This window comes from Sebastes fasciatus, chromosome 16 (assembly GCF_043250625.1).
Source record: "Sebastes fasciatus isolate fSebFas1 chromosome 16, fSebFas1.pri, whole genome shotgun sequence".
Classification (NCBI taxonomy): Eukaryota; Metazoa; Chordata; class Actinopteri; order Perciformes; family Sebastidae; genus Sebastes; species Sebastes fasciatus.
Window position 1 is genome coordinate 3,202,315 of NC_133810.1, and position 19,891 is coordinate 3,222,205.

Sequence of the window (19,891 nt, forward strand, 5' to 3'; positions counted from 1 at the left end):
GCTGTAGCAGACAGTGTGTGTACAGTTTATTTGTCTGTGAACAAATGCTACGAGGCTACAACTCCTCCTCCGCTCAAGCGAGCTATAGACGGGAGCTAACTTCCTCTATCTGTAACGCCGCCAAAGACAAACTGTTGACACAAAGTTGGAAGCACATTATTGTTGAAATATAATACTATACTGTAGCCGTAAGATTTGCCGTTATTGGAACCAAAGGGGGCCCAGACCAGACCAGGAAAAAAGTCCCAAATCACAAGTAACGTTACACAAAAGTTTGACTTTCTTTCAGTGGTGGAAAGTCTTCCAAAGAAACTACGATGTGACTCGTCACTGTGACTGAGTCTCTTATCCTCAAAGCAATCATGTCACATCTCGACAGCAGTAAAAATCTGTTTGCATAATAACTCAGCAGGGCTGCAGGATAATGACTCAAATCATAATCCCAGTTAATAACATGAGGACGATAACAGTGATGGATCGTCTGCAATTAGATGAGCAGAGAGAGAGAGAGAGAGAGACAGAGAGAGAGGTGATGTAACACCTTTATCTCTGTTACACTAGACGTCACAGAAAAACACTCCAACTTTATTGGAAAGCGGGATACGAGGAATCCTCCTCCGCTTCGCCGTGTGTGTGTGCGATGAGAAATGTAATACTAGTGTGTGAAACCTGATTGCTGGTGGGAGCAATGAAAGGAGTGGAGGTGAAGGTTAGGAGGGTGTTGGATTACAGACGCTCCATCGCCTGAGTGTGCTGTTTGAACTCAGATATGAAATGGACTTCTGGGGGATTTTTTGAGGGGGGGAAATTATATTAATTGAACTGATTTTGATTTTAAATTTGAATTTATGTAATCAGTAGATTGACAGAAAATTGAAATTCCATCACCATAGCAACATATATCATCATACATGTTTCGATTTGCCGTCCTGCCATTCGTTTGTTTGTTTTCCCCCGTGCTGTCCAGAAGGTGTTGCTCGTCTTCCGTCTATCGTCTGCCTGATTCCATGTGAATGCAGCATAAGAACCTTAATTGCCTCCGTGTCCGCTGTTGCAACCGAAATGAATTAAAGCTGAATTATAGTGAGGGGTCGGTTGAGGTTTGAACTTTGGGCTTTGAGCGGCTGAACGTGACTCCGGTTCTTGTTGCAGCCGCAGGTGAAAGGTGGACGTAGTGTCTGGTTTCTTGTTCACTCTCCATCGCTGCTGCCAGCGCTGAACAGGTTACCGGGCTCCGACAGGTCAACAGGAGCACTGCTTAAAACCATTTAGTATTGTGCTAAATTGTACAAGACTTTACTGCTGTGATAACTTGGAATCAGCCTTCAAACTGGACGTCCTGGTTCCTGTTTCATCATCTTGTTCCCGTAGCAACCCAAGATGCTGCTCCTTTTGTATTTTACTATAATCATGGGATATCCTCCACTACAGTCGGCCACTTCTACAGAAGCAGACTGTGGTGTCTTGTTTCCACTGTAGACGTTAACAAAACCACAATAACCTAATTAGTGTACATGTCAAAGCACAAAATCAACATGTTATAATACCTGAGAGGTGTTGCCAGATGGTTTCAGATCACTGGTTCAACAAGTGATGACTCCATGCTGAAGTGCTGAGGTTTACTCTGATTTGGTCTCCTCTTGTCCTCTGCTGTCCATTGACCTGTGTCTCCGGTCAGACTACATGTGTGCTCCTCATTTTATGTCTTTTGATTTTATTTGTGTGAGTGTTTGTCCAGCCCAGAGACTCACTGAGCAGATTGATATGATGTGAGATTAAGTTATTTTTAATGAGATGCTTCTTACTGCTGCAATACGTTTGCCTGAGGAAGTGCGATTACCATTTCAGGCCAAGTTATGGTGTTGTGTTCGTTACCGACTTGCTCAAAGCATCACGGATTATGAGACACTGGGCCCCCAGGCACAGACATGCAAAAGGCCCCGCTACCTCTCCTACATAATAAGAGCTAGACACCCGCGTTCTGTAGTCATTTTGCATCTCTTTGTAGTTGTTTTGCATCTCTTTGTGGTCGTTTTGTGTCTCTATTTAGTGGTTTTGTGTCTCTTTGTGGTTGTTTTGTGCCTCTTTGTGGTTGTGATGTGCCTCTTTGTGGTTGTTTTGTGCCTTTTTTTAGCTGTTTTGTGTCTCTTTGTAGTTGTTTTTTGTCTCTTTGTAGTTGTTTTGTGTCTTATTTTAGTTGTTTTGTGTCTCTTTGTAGTTGTTTTGTCTCTTTGTGGTTGTTTTGTGTCTCTTTGTGGTTGTTTTGTGTCTCTTTGTAGTTGTTTTGTGTCTTATTTTAGTTGTTTTGTGTCTCTTTGTAGTTGTTTTGTCTCTTTGTGGTTGTTTTGTGTCTCTTTGTAGTTGTTTTGTCTCTTTGTAGTTGTTTTGTGCCTTTTTTGTTGTTGTTTTGTGTCTCTTTGTATTTGTTTTGTCTCTTTGTGGTTGTTTTGTGTCTCTTTGTAGTTGTTTTGTCTCTTATTTTAGTTGTTTTGTGTCTCTTTGTATTTGTTTTGTCTCTTTGTGGTTGTTTTGTGTCTCTTTGTAGTTGTTTTGTCTCTTTGTGGTTGTTTTGTGTCTCTTTGTAGTTGTTTTGTGTCTTATTTTAGTTGTTTTGTGTCTCTTTGTGTTTGTTTTGTCTCTTTGTGGTTGTTTTGTGTCTCTTTGTAGTTGTTTTGTCTCTTTGTAGTTGTTTTGTGCCTTTTTTGTTGTTGTTTTGTCTCTTTGTGGTTGTTTTGTGTTTCTTTGTAGTTGTTTTGTCTCTTTGTGGTTGTTTTGTGTCTCTTTGTAGTTGTTTTGTCTCTTTGTAGTTGTTTTGTGCCTTTTTTGTTGTTGTTTTGTGTCTCTTTGTATTTGTTTTGTCTCTTTGTGGTTGTTTTGTGTCTCTTTGTAGTTGTTTTGTCTCTTATTTTAGTTGTTTTGTGTCTCTTTGTATTTGTTTTGTCTCTTTGTGGTTGTTTTGTGTCTCTTTGTAGTTGTTTTGTCTCTTTGTGGTTGTTTTGTGTCTCTTTGTAGTTGTTTTGTGTCTTATTTTAGTTGTTTTGTGTCTCTTTGTGGTTGTTTTGTCTCTTTGTGGTTGTTTTGTGTCTCTTTGTAGTTGTTTTGTCTCTTTGTAGTTGTTTTGTGCCTTTTTTGTTGTTGTTTTGTCTCTTTGTGGTTGTTTTGTGTTTCTTTGTAGTTGTTTTGTCTCTTTGTGGTTGTTTTGTGTCTCTTTGTGGTCGTTTTGAGTCTCCTCCTGGTTGGTACGTGTATCTTTGAGTGAAGGCCAGGGGGGCCAGGACACTTTAGGCCCCTGGGCCTGTGCCCGGTAGGCCCGTTCAGACACATCAACAGGAATCAGGAAACTATCCTCACCTTGTCTTCCTCCTCCTCCTGTTGTCTTCAGACTCAGCTCCCCAGCTGCGAGAGACGGGGGCGGGGCCAAAGAAGATTGGCGTGACCTCAGCGGTGTCTGACGAGTCGGTGGCCGGTGATAGCGGCGTGTACGAGCCTTCAGAGCGCCGGTACGGAGACCTTTTTATCCACAACACATTCTGTAAAGATGAACATCCAGGATGATGTCCTTTGACGCTTGAAGTGTGTGTGGTTGTGTTTCCTCCAGGCCGGGCCTCCCTGCAGACCTCCCGCTGGGCTCCTACGAGGAGAGGTTGGCGCTCGGCTGCTCTCAGGTGCAGCTCGGCTTCCGCCACGAGTCCAGAGACCAACGCTTCACCATCAACGTCATGCAGCTATCCAACTGCGGCGCCCTCTGTCTGCCGGCTGACCAGAAAATGTACGTCCTTTTACTTCTCTTTATTAGATGACGCTTGTTTTAGTGAGTCATTTAAATAAAAAACTGTCCAGCGACCAGCGTCATATTAACACCTACTGTATGTCTCCTGCAGGTATGTGCGTTCCACGGTGCTGCCCTGCGTCGAGGCCACCCGCTGCCTCTTCCGAACACGCGGCTTCCTGCCTCAGGACGCCGTGGAGGTCAACGAGGTGTTCAGCATGCAGATATCCCACAGTGCACTGCGGCAGAAGACGCTGAGGGTTGACGTCTGCAACACCAGCAAGTCGGGCCACGAAGAGTGTCTGGTTAGTAGAACATGTAGTGATCGTTGTTAGATGTTTTTTATTGCAAACACTCAAAGAAAACTTAAATGTTGAGGGCAGAATGTTTCTGAACAGACTCTATGAGCTGCAGTGTTACAGATGTTTCTGTCGACTGTAAACCTCTCTCCTCTCCTCTCCTCTCCTCTCCTCTCCTCTCCTCTCCTCTCCTCTCCTCTCCTCTCCTCTCCTCTCCTCTCCTCTCCTCTCCTCTCCTCCCCCTCTAGGCGGGAGCCCAGATCAGCCTGGCTGACGTCAGCTGTTCGGAGGAGAGATGCACCAAGTGGTACAATCTGCTGAGTCGCGCCTACATGCCCGAGATCAACAAGGACAAAGAGAGCAGAGCAGCCGGCGCCTCTGACCGGGTACGTAGGGGACTGTCGCTTCCACATATGAGCTGATACTTTGACTTTCAGAATGACATCCAGACAGCATTCAATACCGCTCAGAACATAGTTTTAAAACAAGTATACAGTAAGCTTGCTGCTGCTGCTGCTTCTTATCAGTGAGGCCAGTTTCCCCCGTTATTAAACCATTTAAAAATGACATTTATCTTTTATCTGCTTGTGCAAATATTTGCTCTGACCCATGTTTTTAAAAGCTAATTGAATGAAAGCTTTTCCCGTTTTAAGTGCTAAGATGAGTGGTTGCACCTGTAAATGGTTTAGTCAGGTAGTAAATGAGTTTGGTATTAAACAGGAAATGAGTCAGATATGAACACTTTTAAACGACGTGGTCCTGATGTGTGTTTCAGACTCGTGTTTCCAGCAGTGACAGAGTCGGAGCGCCTGAGGAAGACGAGTGGTGAGTGTTTCTCCTTTAAACCATCATCTACTGTTTTTATTTATACTCCCTCTTTCAATCTTATTTCTGACCATTCATTGTCCTCTCTCTTTATTTCTACTTTTTTAAATTTCTATTCCATCCCCCTTTATCAATATTTCTCCATTTCGTCCACATGTGAGGGCATCATCAAACTGCATGTTAAAGGGATAGTTCTGGTGTTTTGAAGTGAGGTTGTATGAGGTTCTTATCCATAGTCAGAGTTAGGGATGCATCGATACCGATACGGGTATCGGGTATCGGGTATCGGGTATCGGGTATCGGGTCCGATACTGTGCTCATGTACTCGTACTCGCAAAACGGCTCCGATACAACGGCACCGATACCACTTTACGGCAGCGTGGCGTTAACTTCTCGTCACCATCTTTCGGGTCCTATCGCACGCGCTCACGCTCCACCTCCCGACGGTGCGGGCGAGACGGGCCGGTGGTGCGCCCGACCCCGCAGGATCCCACCTCAGCCGGCGCGCGCCGGCCCTCACTTTCATTGTGCCACGGGGTTTTGCTTGCACCCTCTGACTCCTGCGTGCTTTAGACTCCTTGGTCCGTGTTTCAAGACGGGTCGGGTGGGTTGCCTTTTACGTGGGCCGAGCCCCACCCTGGGGGCACGACACGGTTGGGGCGCACTGAGAACAGTCCGCCCCCGTCGACAGTCGCACTGGGAGCAGGGGGCCCCGTCCCTCCCTGGTGGGGAGAGAGGGCGCAGCGAGCACTTTGTCCACGGCCCCGCGAAGCACCTTCGCCCCGAGCCTTTCCAAGCCGACCTAGAGCCGGTCGCGGCGCACCGCCTCGTATGCTGGACTCCCCAGCCTGCCGTGTGTCGCTCACACCCTCCAGCTGGCTGTTAACGAGGGTCTTTTGGCACAGAGAAGTACTCATATCAGTACTCGGTATCGGCGAGTACCCAAATGTAAGTACTTGTACTCGGTCTGAAAAAAAGTCCCTAGAAAATTCAAAAACCCCCAACTATCCCTCTCAGTAAAGAATCTGAGTGACTCCTCCACATTCTTAGCAGAACTAAAGCCGTCAGTCACCACGCGAGTGTTTGTGGAGTGACGAAACACACAGACAGAATGTCACCTGGCAGGTTCGGACTGTAAAAGCTGCTTGAATTACCTCCCTCCTCTTCTGAATGACACCTCCTCCCTCTGTCCTACGACAATCACCAGGTGTCCTGAGGTCACGTAGCCCTCAACACACTCAACACCTGTCGTCCTTCACAGGGAGGAAGGAAGGAATTAGACCCCCTATAGTATTTCTTTTCAATCGTCCTTTCACTTTCAACTCCACCTCTCTTCCTCTTCATTGTCTCTCTGTATCTAACTGCCTATGGTATATATATATCAATACTATATAGATGTTTTGACTTTAGCTTTCATCTTATTTTGTATAACTCTTAACAAACTATTTTACATTTGGCTTTTATACATTATATATTATATATTATATTTATAGGTAGTCAGGAGGTCAAGGATTCACCTGACAAAAAATATACAAAAAACAAAATCTAAAAATATGTTTTAAAAAATAGGCACTATTTTTTCAACCTTTCACGAATAAATAAATAAATAAATAAATAGATAAATAGATAAATACATAAATAAATACATACATACATACATAAATACATAAATATGTAAATAAATACATAAATAAATAGATAGATAGATAGATAAATAAATAAATAAATAAATAAATAAATAGATAAATAGATAAATAAATAAATACATACATACATAAATACATAAATATGTAAATAAATAAATAAATAAATAAATAGATAAATAGATAAATAAATAGATAAATAGATAAATACATACATACATACATACATACATACATACATACATAAATAAATATGTTTGCCCAGTATTGCTTTGTAAATACAAATATACCAATGCTGCTGTCTCCTTAGACTTAATGAAGACCAGATCATAAAGTACACAATGTTGTGTACGGGATAATGAGTTGGATAGAAAAGCAGAGAACTGTGATACACAGAATCTAGGCAGCAAAGTGTAGAGGAGGCAATTAAGGCAGGCCCTATTTTGATAATAAAAACCCGGCCTAGTCTTCAGCAAAATAGCCAAATCAGAATTCCTTCTTTTTAACCGAGTTGACAATAGTTTTGTGTCGCTTATTTTACACTCTCAGGCAATTTATAGTAAACAAAAATAAACAAAATAAATTCTTAAATATTAAATGCTGTCCGAACTCTGTTGTTGATTGGCAGGCACGGCGACGCTCTGGACATGTTTGATGACGAAAAAGGAAATGGCGTGGAGGGGTCGGGGCCTCTGGAGGAAGAGGACGAGTTCTATCCTGACAGCAGCCAATGGGAAGCAGAGGAGGAAGAGGAGGAGGAGGAGGAGGAAGAGCAGGAAGAAGAGGTGACCAAACCGCCTCCTCATCCGACAGCAGCGGCAGTCATCACAGAAAAGGTAACTTTGGTGATGAAGGAAGGAAAAGTAAATGTGATGTTTCTTCTTTACTTGGATAACGAGGAAAGCAGAAGTTAACACATTTCAGTGCAGCAAAGGAGTGAAACAAACTCTGTCCTCCTGATCGGTCTACGTCTTCTTCTCGTTATCATCACGTGTCCTCTTTGTCCAGGTGAACAAGGAGACGAGCATGGACAACATGTTGCCGTCCCACCACTGCTCGGTGGTTCGACCCAAGGAGCGCCGCCCGGACGTCCACCAGCAGAACCCCTTCATGAGGGGGAACACCATCATCCGCTCCAAGACCTTCTCCCCCGGACCTCAGAGCCAGTACATCTGCAGGGTAACTTGAGATACCACAATACGATAACACATCAGCACATCAGACAAGAGAGAAAAACGCACCTTAAACTCTCCATGTCCTCCGAGAGTACTGTATGTCGTGACAAAAACATGGGCGAGACTGATGTGCAGGCTCACGTCTGATTGTTTTTCTTTGAAGGAGGGTATCACGCTCAAGTGACGGTGTCTTTTGTACAGTCGGGTTCATGAATTGTTTTTGTCCTTCTAGATAAACCGCAGTGACAGCGACAGCTCCACCCTCTCCAAGAAGTCTCCGTTCGTCAGGAACGCCTCGGAGAGACGCAGCATGCGCATGAAGAAGGTAAAAAGTCTGACCTGCTGATTCTGAGTTTCTTTCTTTCTAACAACTATAATTGACGGCATACACAAACATTTTTGTAACTTTTCTTTAATAGAAAATTGAAATTCGATTTGTATGTTCATAATAAAACATCGACTATTAAATAACTTACATTTTCTCCAAAACTGCACCAAGTTACAAGTTACCTTCTCTCGCTTAAACAAATCTCAAAGTTCATCCAAATATGACACGATACAATTAAACATAGCACATTATATCCTCTGGATTCAGATCTTATTTAGCAGCACACTGATTTAGGTTTAGCAACAGGATAAAGCAGGGGTCAGCAACCTGCGGCTCTGGAGCCACATGCGTCTCTTTAGCTCCTCTCCAGTGGCTCCCTGTGGATTTATAAAAATGGAAATGAATAACTGTTTTATTTGTTTACATTTTGAGAGTAAAGTCATAGGTTTACGATAAAATGGTCATAGTATTATGATAATAAATTCATAATATTATACGGTATTAATTTTACGTGTTATTTTCTTTTTTTCTCGTTAAGTTCTGACTTTATTCTCGTAATATTACAACTTTTTCTCGTAATATTACAACTTTTTCTCGTAATATTACAACTTTATTCTCGTAATATTCCAACTTTTTTTTCTCGTTAAGTTATGACTTTATTCTCGTAATATTACGACTTTTTTTCTCGTTAAGTTATGACTCTATTCTCGTAATATTCCAACTTTTTTTTCTCGTTAAGTTATGACTTTATTCTCGTAATATTACGACTTTTTTTTCGTAAAGTTATGACTTTATTCTCGTAATATTACGACATTTTTCTCGTAAAGTTATGACTTTATTCTCGTAATATTACGACTTTTTTCTCGTAAAGTTATGACTTTATTCTCGTAATATTACGACTTTTTTCTCGTAAAGTTATGACTTTATTCTCGTAATATTACGACTTTTTTTCTCGTAATGTTATGACTTTATTCTCGTAATATTACGACTTTATTCTCGTAATATTACGACTTTATTCTCGTAATATTATGACTTTTTTTCGTAATATTATGACTTTATTCTCGCAATATATATATTAGGGCCACATTGAGAAAAAAAAAAATGAATCTGAGATTTCGAGAATAAAGTCATGACGTAAACAGAAACTGGAACTTCAAACTTCAGCTTTAAGCTTCATCTTGTATGACCAAAGTCGTGGCAGTTTGGTGGAGTCAAAGATGAAGAGGAGTCTTGACATTGAAGCCGAGTAGTTCAGTAGAACTCCAGCAGTGTTACAGCCTCTCTCTCTCTATTATCTGCTGCATATCTTGCTGTCATCTTCCTGCTCCTCCAGTTCTTGACAGTTTAATAGTGAAGTCAAACCTGCAGGTTCGCTGACCACATTAACTGTCCCTTCCTTCCTCCAGAGGAGAGAGAGAGCGAGACGGAGAGCCTATTTGCATTTTCTTGTGTCTGAAAGCCGCCCGATGTCTCCCCAGTGAAGTGACTCTTAATATTTAATAACCGTCTGAATGTTTAATGCAGGTCTGACATTTGCCAGCTTCTATTAATTTCCGAGGCAGGCAGCAACATCTCGGTTCCCCTCCCAAGGCTCGGCAGCAGACGGAAATCTACAAACACAACGCACTGCATGTCGGAGACAGTGTTTGCAAATAATTCAAGCGGTTACTGTCCACTCAGGAGACAATTAAGACCTTCTGCAGACATCAAATACGTCGCCGTCTTCATCCGTTAAAGTAACCGCTCCTTTGTTCAGTGCTCGCACACTGAATGATATTAGAGAAGAGGAGGGTTTTCTGTTCTCTCACAGGCTGCGTCAGGCGTCAGGCGTCAGCAACCTGCGGCTCTTCAGCTCCTCTCCAGACGCTCCCTGGGGATTTCTTTTTGTTTGTTTACATTTTCATTTTTATTTATCATTGTTGTAGGTCTATGGTACGACGGTATGATGGAGTATTAGGGCCACATTGAGGGAAAAAAATAAATCTGAGATTTTGAGAAAAGTGTTATATTATGTAATATTATGAGAATAAAGTCAAAGGTTTATAAAGTAGTAATTTGACTTTATTTTCTATTTTTCTCGTAATATTACGACTTTTTTCTCGTAAAGTTACGACTTTTTTCTCGTAAAGTTACGACTTTTTTCTCGTAAAGTTACGACTTTTTTCTCGTAAAGTTACGACTTTTTTCTCGTAAAGTTACGACTTTTTTCTCGTAAAGTTACGACTTTATTCTCGCAATATTACGACTTTTTTCTCGTAATATTACGACTTTTTTCTCGTAAAGTTATGACTTTATTCTCGCAATATTACGACTTTTTTTCTCGCAATACTACGACTTTTTTCTCGTAATATTATGACTTTTTTCTCGTAATACTACGACTTTTTTCTCGTAAAGTTACGACTTTATTCTCGTAAAGTTACGACTTTATTCTCGTAAAGTTACGACTTTATTCTCGTAAAGTTACGACTTTATTCTCGTAAAGTTACGACTTTATTCTCGTAAAGTTACGACTTTTTTTCTCGTAATATTAAAAAAATTTCTCGTAATATTCTGACTTTATTCTGTAAATCTCAGATGTTTTTTCCCTCAATGTGGTCCTAATACTCCGTAGTACATTGTCTCTTTGGCCCTCACTGCATTAGACTTATATACTATATACTTAGACTATAAACTGTGTTACCTTCATCACAATGATCAGATGTTTTGTTGTCCTCCCCTCAGCCTCCTATGCAGGTTAAAGGTCTGGACGGTCTGCTGCGGACCCCCCTGGACCTGGAGCTGGACCTGCAGGTGTCTCGGACGCGGCAGGCCCGGCTGGGGCAGGAGCTGCGGGTGCTGCGGGAGCTGAAGTCGCAGCTGGAGAAGGCGAGGCAGCGGGGCCAGAGAGAGCTGCCAGCCTGGGTCCAAGAAGACGAACGCTTCCGCCTCCTCCTCAAGCAGGCCGAGAAACAGGTGAGTGGGTCTCGGTTACCGACGCATCCAGGTGTGCTTAAGTTCTCTAGAGGAGATTCTAAAGGAGAGTATCTTTGACACCTCCTGTGCTCTTGGTCCCGTTCAGACTCGTGAGGAGCAGCTGCAGGAGAAGCGGGTGGAGAAGATGATGAGGGCGGCAGCCAAGGACGTCCACAAGATCAGGGGCCAGAGCCGCAAAGAGGTCCCCGAGATCCAGACCTTCAGGTGGGAGAAACAGCACACCAGGTTCCAGTCAGAGCTGGACAGAGTTCTGATATATGAGACTCAGTTGGTTGTCTCCAGATAAAGAGCACCAGCAGACTAGCCCAGATGAAAATGCATGAAATGTTAGTTAACTCTGTCGTTGTTCTGCTTTCTGACAGTTTGACTGACGGCGCATGTTGTGAAAATGCTTTGTTATGCTTCATTTAGTCTACTAATTACTGATTTTTGAGATATTGTTTTGTCATTTCAGAGGCTTGTTTTTAGTCCTCATTAACCCCGAATAATGACACAATGTTACGTCATGTTATGTTATTAAGATATAGATCATTATGGTGGGCATGATAGTAAACTATCTTGAGGTGAAGCCCTCCCCTATGGAATACAAAAATGAACCCCACACCTTTTTATATCACGTTTACAGTTTATTATAGACTTATTATAGGAGCTGAGGATGAACTTACAAAGTTTGAAAAAAAATGTTAAAGCCAATTGTCCCTAGTGATGCATAAGGGTTAACTAAATAATTTAACTAAATAATTTATATTATATTTTTATTTAATTTATTTAATTGTATTTATTTTATTAAATTTATTAAATTTATTTAATTTATTGTTTATTTAATTTAATTTAATTTTATTTTATTTAATTTATTTTATTTTATTTATTTTATTTTATTTACTTATTTATTTATTTTATTATTTATTTTATTTTATTTTATTTTATTTTATTTTATTTTATTTATTTATTTTTTATTATTTATTTAATTTTATTTATTTATTTATTTTATTTAATTTATTTATTTAATTTATTTATTTAATTATTTATTTCATTTTATTTTATTTATTTTATTTATTTATTTCATTTATTTTATTTATTTATTTCAAACATAAGTAACAAAAAACAAAAATAACAAATAAATGGATAGTAGACAAATACCAAACTTTTAATATACAATATATATAAAGAAGAATAAACATTTCATCCAACTACTTTGGAGTCATGAAGTTTGACATCATGACTTTGTTAGAAACAGTAAACTTCACATGTTGGTTTTGTTTGTTGTCGTCTCATCGTGTCGAGACTCTGACTGTTTCCTGTGTGATTTCAGAGAGAAGATGGCATTCTTCACACGAGCAAAGACCAGCATCCCCGACCTGCCGGCCGACGACGTGTAGAGAGAAGCATTTCAAAGTATTCCCCCCCCACCTCCTCCGAGTCTTAACCTGCTGTTCCCATTTACAAATGAAGCAAACGTTTGGCGGTGTTATGAAGAATTAAGATAAAAACATGTGTTTTAGTCAAAACCGTGAAGAAACACATGTTTAAAGAGCTCAGCATTTCTAATGTGGATAGTCTTTGTAAATTAGATGATAGCACTGCTAGAGCTTCTTTCTTTTTTTATTATTATTATTATTATTATTATTATTATTATTTCACTCTCTCTTCCACTTTGTTTCTTCCCGTTGTGTTTCTGTTACTAACCGGCTGTTTATACGCTCGTAGGTGTTTAAAATCATTCCAGCACAAAGTCACACCGCTGCATACAAAGAGTTTTCTACTAAGAATTACACACAAATATTGATATATATATATGTATATTAATAGCACAAAACAATGGTACTAAAGCAACTTAAAGCTGATGATAAAACAAGCTTAACGATATTTAATATCAACTTTATACGCAGGCAAACATAAGCACACCTGAAGCTTGTCTGATGTACAATAGTGACAGCACAGATGGTTGTAAATAAGCAGCGTCAGCGCCATCGCCTTCTGTTTGAGCCCCGGCGTCTTTAACACTACACGATACACGAGAGGAAAACTGGAGTGTGTCTTTTTGCTTTTTAAACATTACTGAATGAACTGGAGGTGAGATTCTTCTCGCTGTAGGTCGAACGTAATTAAAACAAGTCGTCATGATTGTCTCTCACGCGTTATACCAGAGGTCAGCAACCTGCGTCTCCGGAGCCACGTGCGTCTCTTCAGCTCCTCTCCAGAGGCTCCCTGTGGATTTATAAACATGGAAATGAATAACTGTCTTATTTGTTTACATTTTCATTTTTATTTATCATTGTTGTAGGTCTATGGTACGACGGTACGACGGAGTATCAGGGCCACATTGAGGGAACATTTTCGAGAATAAAGTCATAGGTTTATGAAAAAAAAATTGTAATATTATGAGAATAAAGTAATTATATTATAAAGTAGTCATTTTACATGTTATTTTCTTTTTTTTCGTAAAGTTTTGAATTTATTCTCGTATTATTACGACTTTATTCTCATAATATTACGACTTTATTCTCGTAATATTCCGACTTTATTCTCGTAATATTACGACTTTATTCTCATAATATTACGACTTTATTCTTGTAATATTACGACTTTATTCTCATAATATTATGACTTTATTCTCGTAATATTACGACTTTATTCTCATAATATTATGACTTTATTCTCGTAATATTACGACTTTATTCTAGAAATATTACGACTTTATTCTTGTAATATTACGACTTTATTCTCATAATATTATGACTTTATTCTTGTAATATTACGACTTTATTCTCATAATATTATGACTTTATTCTCGTAATATTACGACTTTATTCTCGTAATATTACGACTTTATTCTCATAATATTACGACTTTATTCTCAAAACCGCCGACTTTTTTTTCTCGTAATATTACCCTAATACTCCGTAGTACATTGTCTCTTTGGCCCTCACTGCATCAGACTTATATACTATATACTTAGACTATAAACAGTGTTACCTTCATCACAATGATCAAATGTTTTGCGGCTCCAGACAGATTTCTTTTGCCTAAAATGTCTCTTTAGATAGTAAAGGTTGCTGACCCCTGCGTTATACTGTCCACACACACTCATTAAAGTGTAGAATCTAACACTAACTCTCACTAACACACTCAGGTAGTTGATCGGATAGTCTGCACTTTAAAGAAACTTGAGGTAAAAAAAATAAAAATAAAAACTTGATGTGGGTTTTTTGGGAAATTCAAAAGAACTCCAGAAACCTTTGCCTCGAATGCGCTGGAATGATTGTTGATTGTTGAAGCACACGAAGATTGTTAAAACACACACACACAGGAAGTGAAAATGTATTTTTGATGACTGTGAACTAAAAGGAGTTTTTAGTTTCCACTCTTAACTGGATTGTTTTAGGATACATATCTGAGTCGCTCTCACGTCTCTTAGAACTGGATGCTCTGCAGCTGAATCTGTAATAATGATCGCATGGTGCCTCAGCAAAACTGAACTTCCTCTCTTCTTATCAAGTCTCTAAAGCTGCACTAATCAATATTTTTATATTAACTATGGGTTGAAATATCTATGTAATGTTGTGCTGCCCCCAAGAGGCCAAACAAATCAATTACCCCAGGTTTCAACCCTTACTTTTTGTTCCACGCCACAATTAATTACAAGTTAAATATACTGTCCTGCAACCAATCACAAAAGGAAATCATTGTTATAAATGTGGACATGCAGATTTTAACGATTTCCTGAATCGTCGGACTGTCAGACTGCATTTAAATTTGAGAGATGCATTAATATTTAAAGTGATAATTCGGTTTGTTGTCAGTGTACTACCTGCAGTAGGTGACGGTCGTTACGCCCCCAGCTTACGGCACTTACGGCACGGAAGCAAAGCAATGTACTACTGCTGGTCTACCGCTGCCTCGATCAGTTAGTTTGTTTGTGTTATTGTGACTTTGGTGGATCCAAACTAACCAAAGTAACACAATAGGTATAATTACTGGTTGCTTTGAAAAGTGCATAGATAACGGCTTCGGTTCTTTGTCGTAAAGGGCCGTCTGACGGCAATCTATCAATGCATACTGTACATTAAATGTTCATTTTCATTGCCCTTAAAAGCTCTACATAGTGCTGGTGTCCCGTGGGTGCAAAACGGTTAAAGAAATGTTGCAGAAACATGTGCATTCAGATATTATATCAAATATTTAGTTAGTTTGCCCCTTCAGGAAGTTAAACTTTGGACATGCAGACCCTCCTTGGATGCCATCAGTTTAATCTAACATTAACTTTACCTCAACGCTGTTAAATGTGACTTGGCGTTTAGTCACCTGGTTTGGAAATCAGAGGAGAAAAGTTTGCAGACGAAGCAGAGTGACTCTGATTCTACACCTCTGACATTGACAGTGTTAACTCTTTGTGCTCCTGCGATGTGATTTCTATTCAGTACCGACGTCTGACTCTGTTTCCAAGGCAACCGGCAGAACCTCGACTCTCTGGCACGTCTCTTGTTTTCTGGCTCTTTGTGTTTTTGTACCTGGATGTCGAGCGGCTGTTGTAGAAGTTGTCCTTGGTGCTTTTTCTTTTTCAACATTTCACCGGCGTTAAAGCTCTTTAGGTGATATACCTCATGTTTCTAGACGTTATACATCTTAAATCCTCCTTTAATGTTGAGAATTAACTTTTAATTTTGGTGTCTCTTGAGGCACCGTTTTATACCGACTTTTCACATCACACGGAGAGAAATCCATCAGAGAACTTAAACAACCGCAGGAGCAGGAAAATAAACCAGAATGCATTGCAGCAGCAAAACAGGTTCAATAAGAAACTGGAAAAGCTTTCTCATTACTTTGCTTACTACCTCATTTATATGACCAGTTTCTTATTATATTTCTTCCACATTAAGTGTAGTTACTAAAGTCCAAAGACACATTTAACTGCAGAAGGGAGGCTACAGTACGTAAGCAGTTTACAAAAAGTTAAGGAAAACAAACAAATCAGCAACAATTTTGCATGAAAACTGAATGTTTTGATGGCAAAGGTCTTCAGATTGTACCGACCAAATTTGAAGTCGATTAGATTAAATCTGTCGGAGGAGTTCGTTAAAGTACAGGGCCTGTAAAAGGCAAAACAAATTGTACTAAAATGGCACAATTAAATCAAAACGGCTGACTTCCTGTTGAGTTTTGGGGATACCTCCAAGAGGCTTTTCGTGGGGGGCGCTAAAATATTAAATATCCCAACACGTCTGATGCGTGTGCAAAGTTTAACAACTTTCCGAGCACCTTAAGCCCCTTAAAAATGTGATTAATTTGAATAATAATAATAATATTTCTTTCAGTTTCTGCCGGCCGACCGCTGGTTGGTTGGTGCTCGGGCTCTAAAATATATAATAAATAGATAAAAACTAATCCCTACAAAAAAAAGGAATGCAAAAAGTTGCATAAAGGCATTGTGGGAAATGTAGTAAATCATGTAACTCAGGCTGAGGAACAAAAAATAGTAAATTGCACCCACCGGACACTACATAATTAAACATTTTGAACATCACAGATTGAAAACAAGTTAGTTTTGTGGCTTTAAATTAGGGTTAATTGCAATTATTTTGACTGATATTGCAATTGCGATATTAGAGGGAATGATCATTTTTACATAATTATTCAAATGTTCATTGAAAAACACATTAAAATGATTATGGTGTGATTTAAACAGGGATCTGTACTAAACAACGATGTTTGCTTAAGTCTGTAGAATATGATGTGTAGGTCAGGACGTCTCTGCAGCACCACAATATTTAATTTAAAATGCTATTTTGACACACATTTCGCCTTTAACAAATATTGTTGAAAATTGCAGAAGTACATATTGTGATTTCGATGAAATTGATTAATTGTGCAGCCCTACTCTAAATAACAGCAACAGTCTGACATTCAACAAGGAAACAAAATATAGGAAAAAATAAGAAGGAATACCAGAAAAATAAGACAAAATAGCAAAAAAAGAGAGACAACATCGCAGAGCAGCGGATCAGAACATGAAAAAGAAATGAAGAATAACAATTTACTTGTATAAAAGCGGCAGAATCTTAGCGTCCCATCCAGCTCGTACTCATGCTGATGGATAAACTCCACGCTGCTTTATTGGAAACAAATGAACAGACTGTTTCAGAAATGCTGAGGTGTTTCACGTCTTGCTGGGTCACCATGCTAAACGAGTGTTACGTGCGTACGTTAGGGTGCTTTGGATAAAAGCGTCCACCCCATGACCACAAAGCCGTCATATCATCCATTTCCTGGTGTAAACAAGAATGTAGCTGATCATTCCAGATGTTTGTAGATAAACAAGTAGCTCATAAAATGCTTGAACTGTTCGATCAGATCCAGTGGAGAGTCGACCTGCGACCTTTTCTTCTGTGTAGTTCATGTGTTGCCTTCAGTGTGTTTAAGACCAGCTGTCTCCACTTCCTGTTCCTTTTCCTCCCTCTGACGTCACTCTCTAATCCTTCTCCAGAAAGTCCCCAAATCAGCCGGATAATTAAATACTGTAAATGTTTTAAAAAAGAAAGATAGTCCCGACACATTCAGGTTAGAAGTAGGAATATTTTTTGCACAAGTGTTTATAAAGAATAATAAATATCACACAATAATCAAACAGCTTGATGGGGAACTGAATCAAATGCTGTGAGGCTGCGTTCACACTGAGGCTGCGTTCACACTGAGGCTGCGTTCACACCGAGGCTGCGTTCACACCGAGGCTGCGTTCACACTGAGGCTGCGTTCACACTGCAGGAACTTAAAATGTTTGATTCTGGATGATATCAGAACTAAACAATATACAAAAAGATCAATACCAAAGATTTAACACCTGATGCTCAGGCAGAACAGAAACGGAGGCCACCGGTGTGTCTTTGTGGCTCAGTGATCAGTTAAATTCTGCATTTTATAACGCTACTATCAAGCTATCGATTCCCGTAAGCACTTGTACTTGGTCTGAAAAAAGTGGTATCGGTGCATCCCTAGTATGTAGCCTAAATCTCTGCTTCGTCACGACAAACTCAGCAACACAAAAGACGTGTGACTTCTGATCCGACTGCTCAGACTGAGGTCTCGTTGCCACACAATCAGATGTTCATCACTCAGATTGAGAAGCCACAACAACAAAAAACGTCATAATTGTCGTGTTTATTTTTTGTTTTTTACGAGATAAAAATAGAAACATGTTTTTCGTCCTGCAGTGTGAACGCAGCTCTGACGGTATCCGAGTTTTTTGTTTTTTTACTGTAGCAGGAACACTGTGAAATTAATGAACGCCTTTGCAGTTATGTGAGAGAGTGTGCCTTTTTGGAAAGCAACACTATCATTTCTTTCTTTTTTTTTTTGTCTTAAATGTCCAAACCTGGCCGCCATGGTGTGATCTGAAAGAAGCTGGAACATGTAGAGAAACGTTTGCATTGATTTTTCCTAATGTAAACAGTTTGTCATTTCTGTTGTTGTTGTTTTCCTCCACTGTAGAGTAGATTTAAAGAATAGGACTCTCTGTGTAGGAACAGTACTGTGTGTTTTTAAGTTTGTCATGATCGACCGAATGTTGTTTAACCTCTAAATCAAACAAAAAAAAGACTCATTTATATATATATATAACAACATCTGGATGAAGGAATGTAGATTTTTACGAGAAAATCACGATCATTCAGAGGAAAAATGCTGTTAGTCACAAATAATTATTTTTTCATCATGTAGGTTGTGATATAATTCTTGTTTTGTTTTTTGAAGTTCATTTTTTTCCCCTAATTTGATTCTTTTTTTTTTTTTTTTTCCCTAATGAATCTGTTTGTATTACGACTGGTGATGAACCTGGTAATGTGTACGGAGGAGGCGGCGGCTATGAGAGAAACATACAGCATGTATTTATTGCACTTTGTGATTTGGGTGTGCTTTTCCTGTTTTTTTCTTTTTATCGCGAGAGTCCCGAAAAGCTGTGAATTTTATTCTCAGACACTGTACTATCGACCAGAGTTGTAAATATTTCACCAGCACAAAAAACAAACAAACCAAACAATATGTTTTGTAGTTTCACAACAAATAAAAAAAAAAGTTCTTCTCTTCTATTATGATGTGTTTTTGTACTTCTTTTATTTATCTGCCTCTAATAATGCACATTTTATTTTTCAGGATAACCAGGGTTGTTAGAAAATGAAGAAACTTTTAATATAAATAGTTGAAGTCGGGATTTTTAATTGATTATATACATGTAGGATCGAGCTTCACCTGGATGAATCCAGTTACAAAATTAATTTTATTAGGGACTGTACGAATATTCTGTTAGGGTAATCTGACTTTTTTTGTACAGAGGTCATATCAAATACTGAACATAACTGAGTGTCTGTGGTATGAAATAAAAACATAGAACGGAAGACACACACTCCATGTCGGTCTTGGCCATATGAATAAATAAATAATAATAATAAAAAGTAGATAAATAAAAAATAAAATAATAAAAGAAAGGGAACAATTATTAAATTAAATTTTTAAATTTAATTTAATTTAATTTAATTTAATCTAATTAAATAATAGATTCAGCAAAAAAAAATTAAAAGGGGATAAATTAAAAAAATAATAAAGAGTACAATTATTTAAATTAAAATGAAATTAAATAATAGATTTAGCTTAAAAATTATTAAAAGGAGAAAAATAAAAAATAAAAGAAAGAGAAAAATTATTAAATAAAAATTCAACATTAAATTAAATAATAGATTAAGCTAAGAAAGAAGGATATAAAATGATGTTAAGCGTAACATAGTCTGACTTTTTTGAGAGAGCAGGGTAAGGTCTTGTACTGTCTTTAATTTTCTGTTTCATAATCAAACAAGTACACTTTTATCTGACTTACTACTTTACTTATTTTA

At 38.8% G+C, this 19,891-nt stretch overlaps 2 protein-coding genes across 4 annotated transcripts in view; one reads left to right on the forward strand and one right to left on the reverse strand.

Annotated features, from left to right (window-relative positions):
• Positions 1–19,091, forward strand: part of wwc1 (WW and C2 domain containing 1) — a 60,787-nt gene extending 41,696 nt beyond the window's left edge. The window contains exons 12-23 of one of the 3 annotated variants that reach the window (XM_074611798.1): positions 3,383–3,500; positions 3,599–3,769; positions 3,882–4,074; positions 4,317–4,454; positions 4,844–4,893; positions 7,165–7,372; positions 7,545–7,715; positions 7,944–8,036; positions 10,761–10,991; positions 11,098–11,216; positions 12,325–17,705; positions 17,740–19,091. In XM_074611798.1, the coding sequence (XP_074467899.1) occupies positions 3,383–3,500; positions 3,599–3,769; positions 3,882–4,074; positions 4,317–4,454; positions 4,844–4,893; positions 7,165–7,372; positions 7,545–7,715; positions 7,944–8,036; positions 10,761–10,991; positions 11,098–11,216; positions 12,325–12,391 (1,559 nt within the window). In that variant the 3' untranslated portion in view covers positions 12,392–17,705; positions 17,740–19,091. The remainder of the gene's footprint in view (positions 1–3,382; positions 3,501–3,598; positions 3,770–3,881; positions 4,075–4,316; positions 4,455–4,843; positions 4,894–7,164; positions 7,373–7,544; positions 7,716–7,943; positions 8,037–10,760; positions 10,992–11,097; positions 11,217–12,324; positions 17,706–17,739) is intronic. The other 2 variants (XM_074611797.1, XM_074611799.1) reach the window with 2 other exon arrangements.
• Positions 1–19,891, reverse strand: part of sgcd (sarcoglycan, delta (dystrophin-associated glycoprotein)) — a 618,307-nt gene that overhangs the window by 65,134 nt on the left and 533,282 nt on the right. The gene's annotated exons all lie outside the window — the stretch shown is intronic.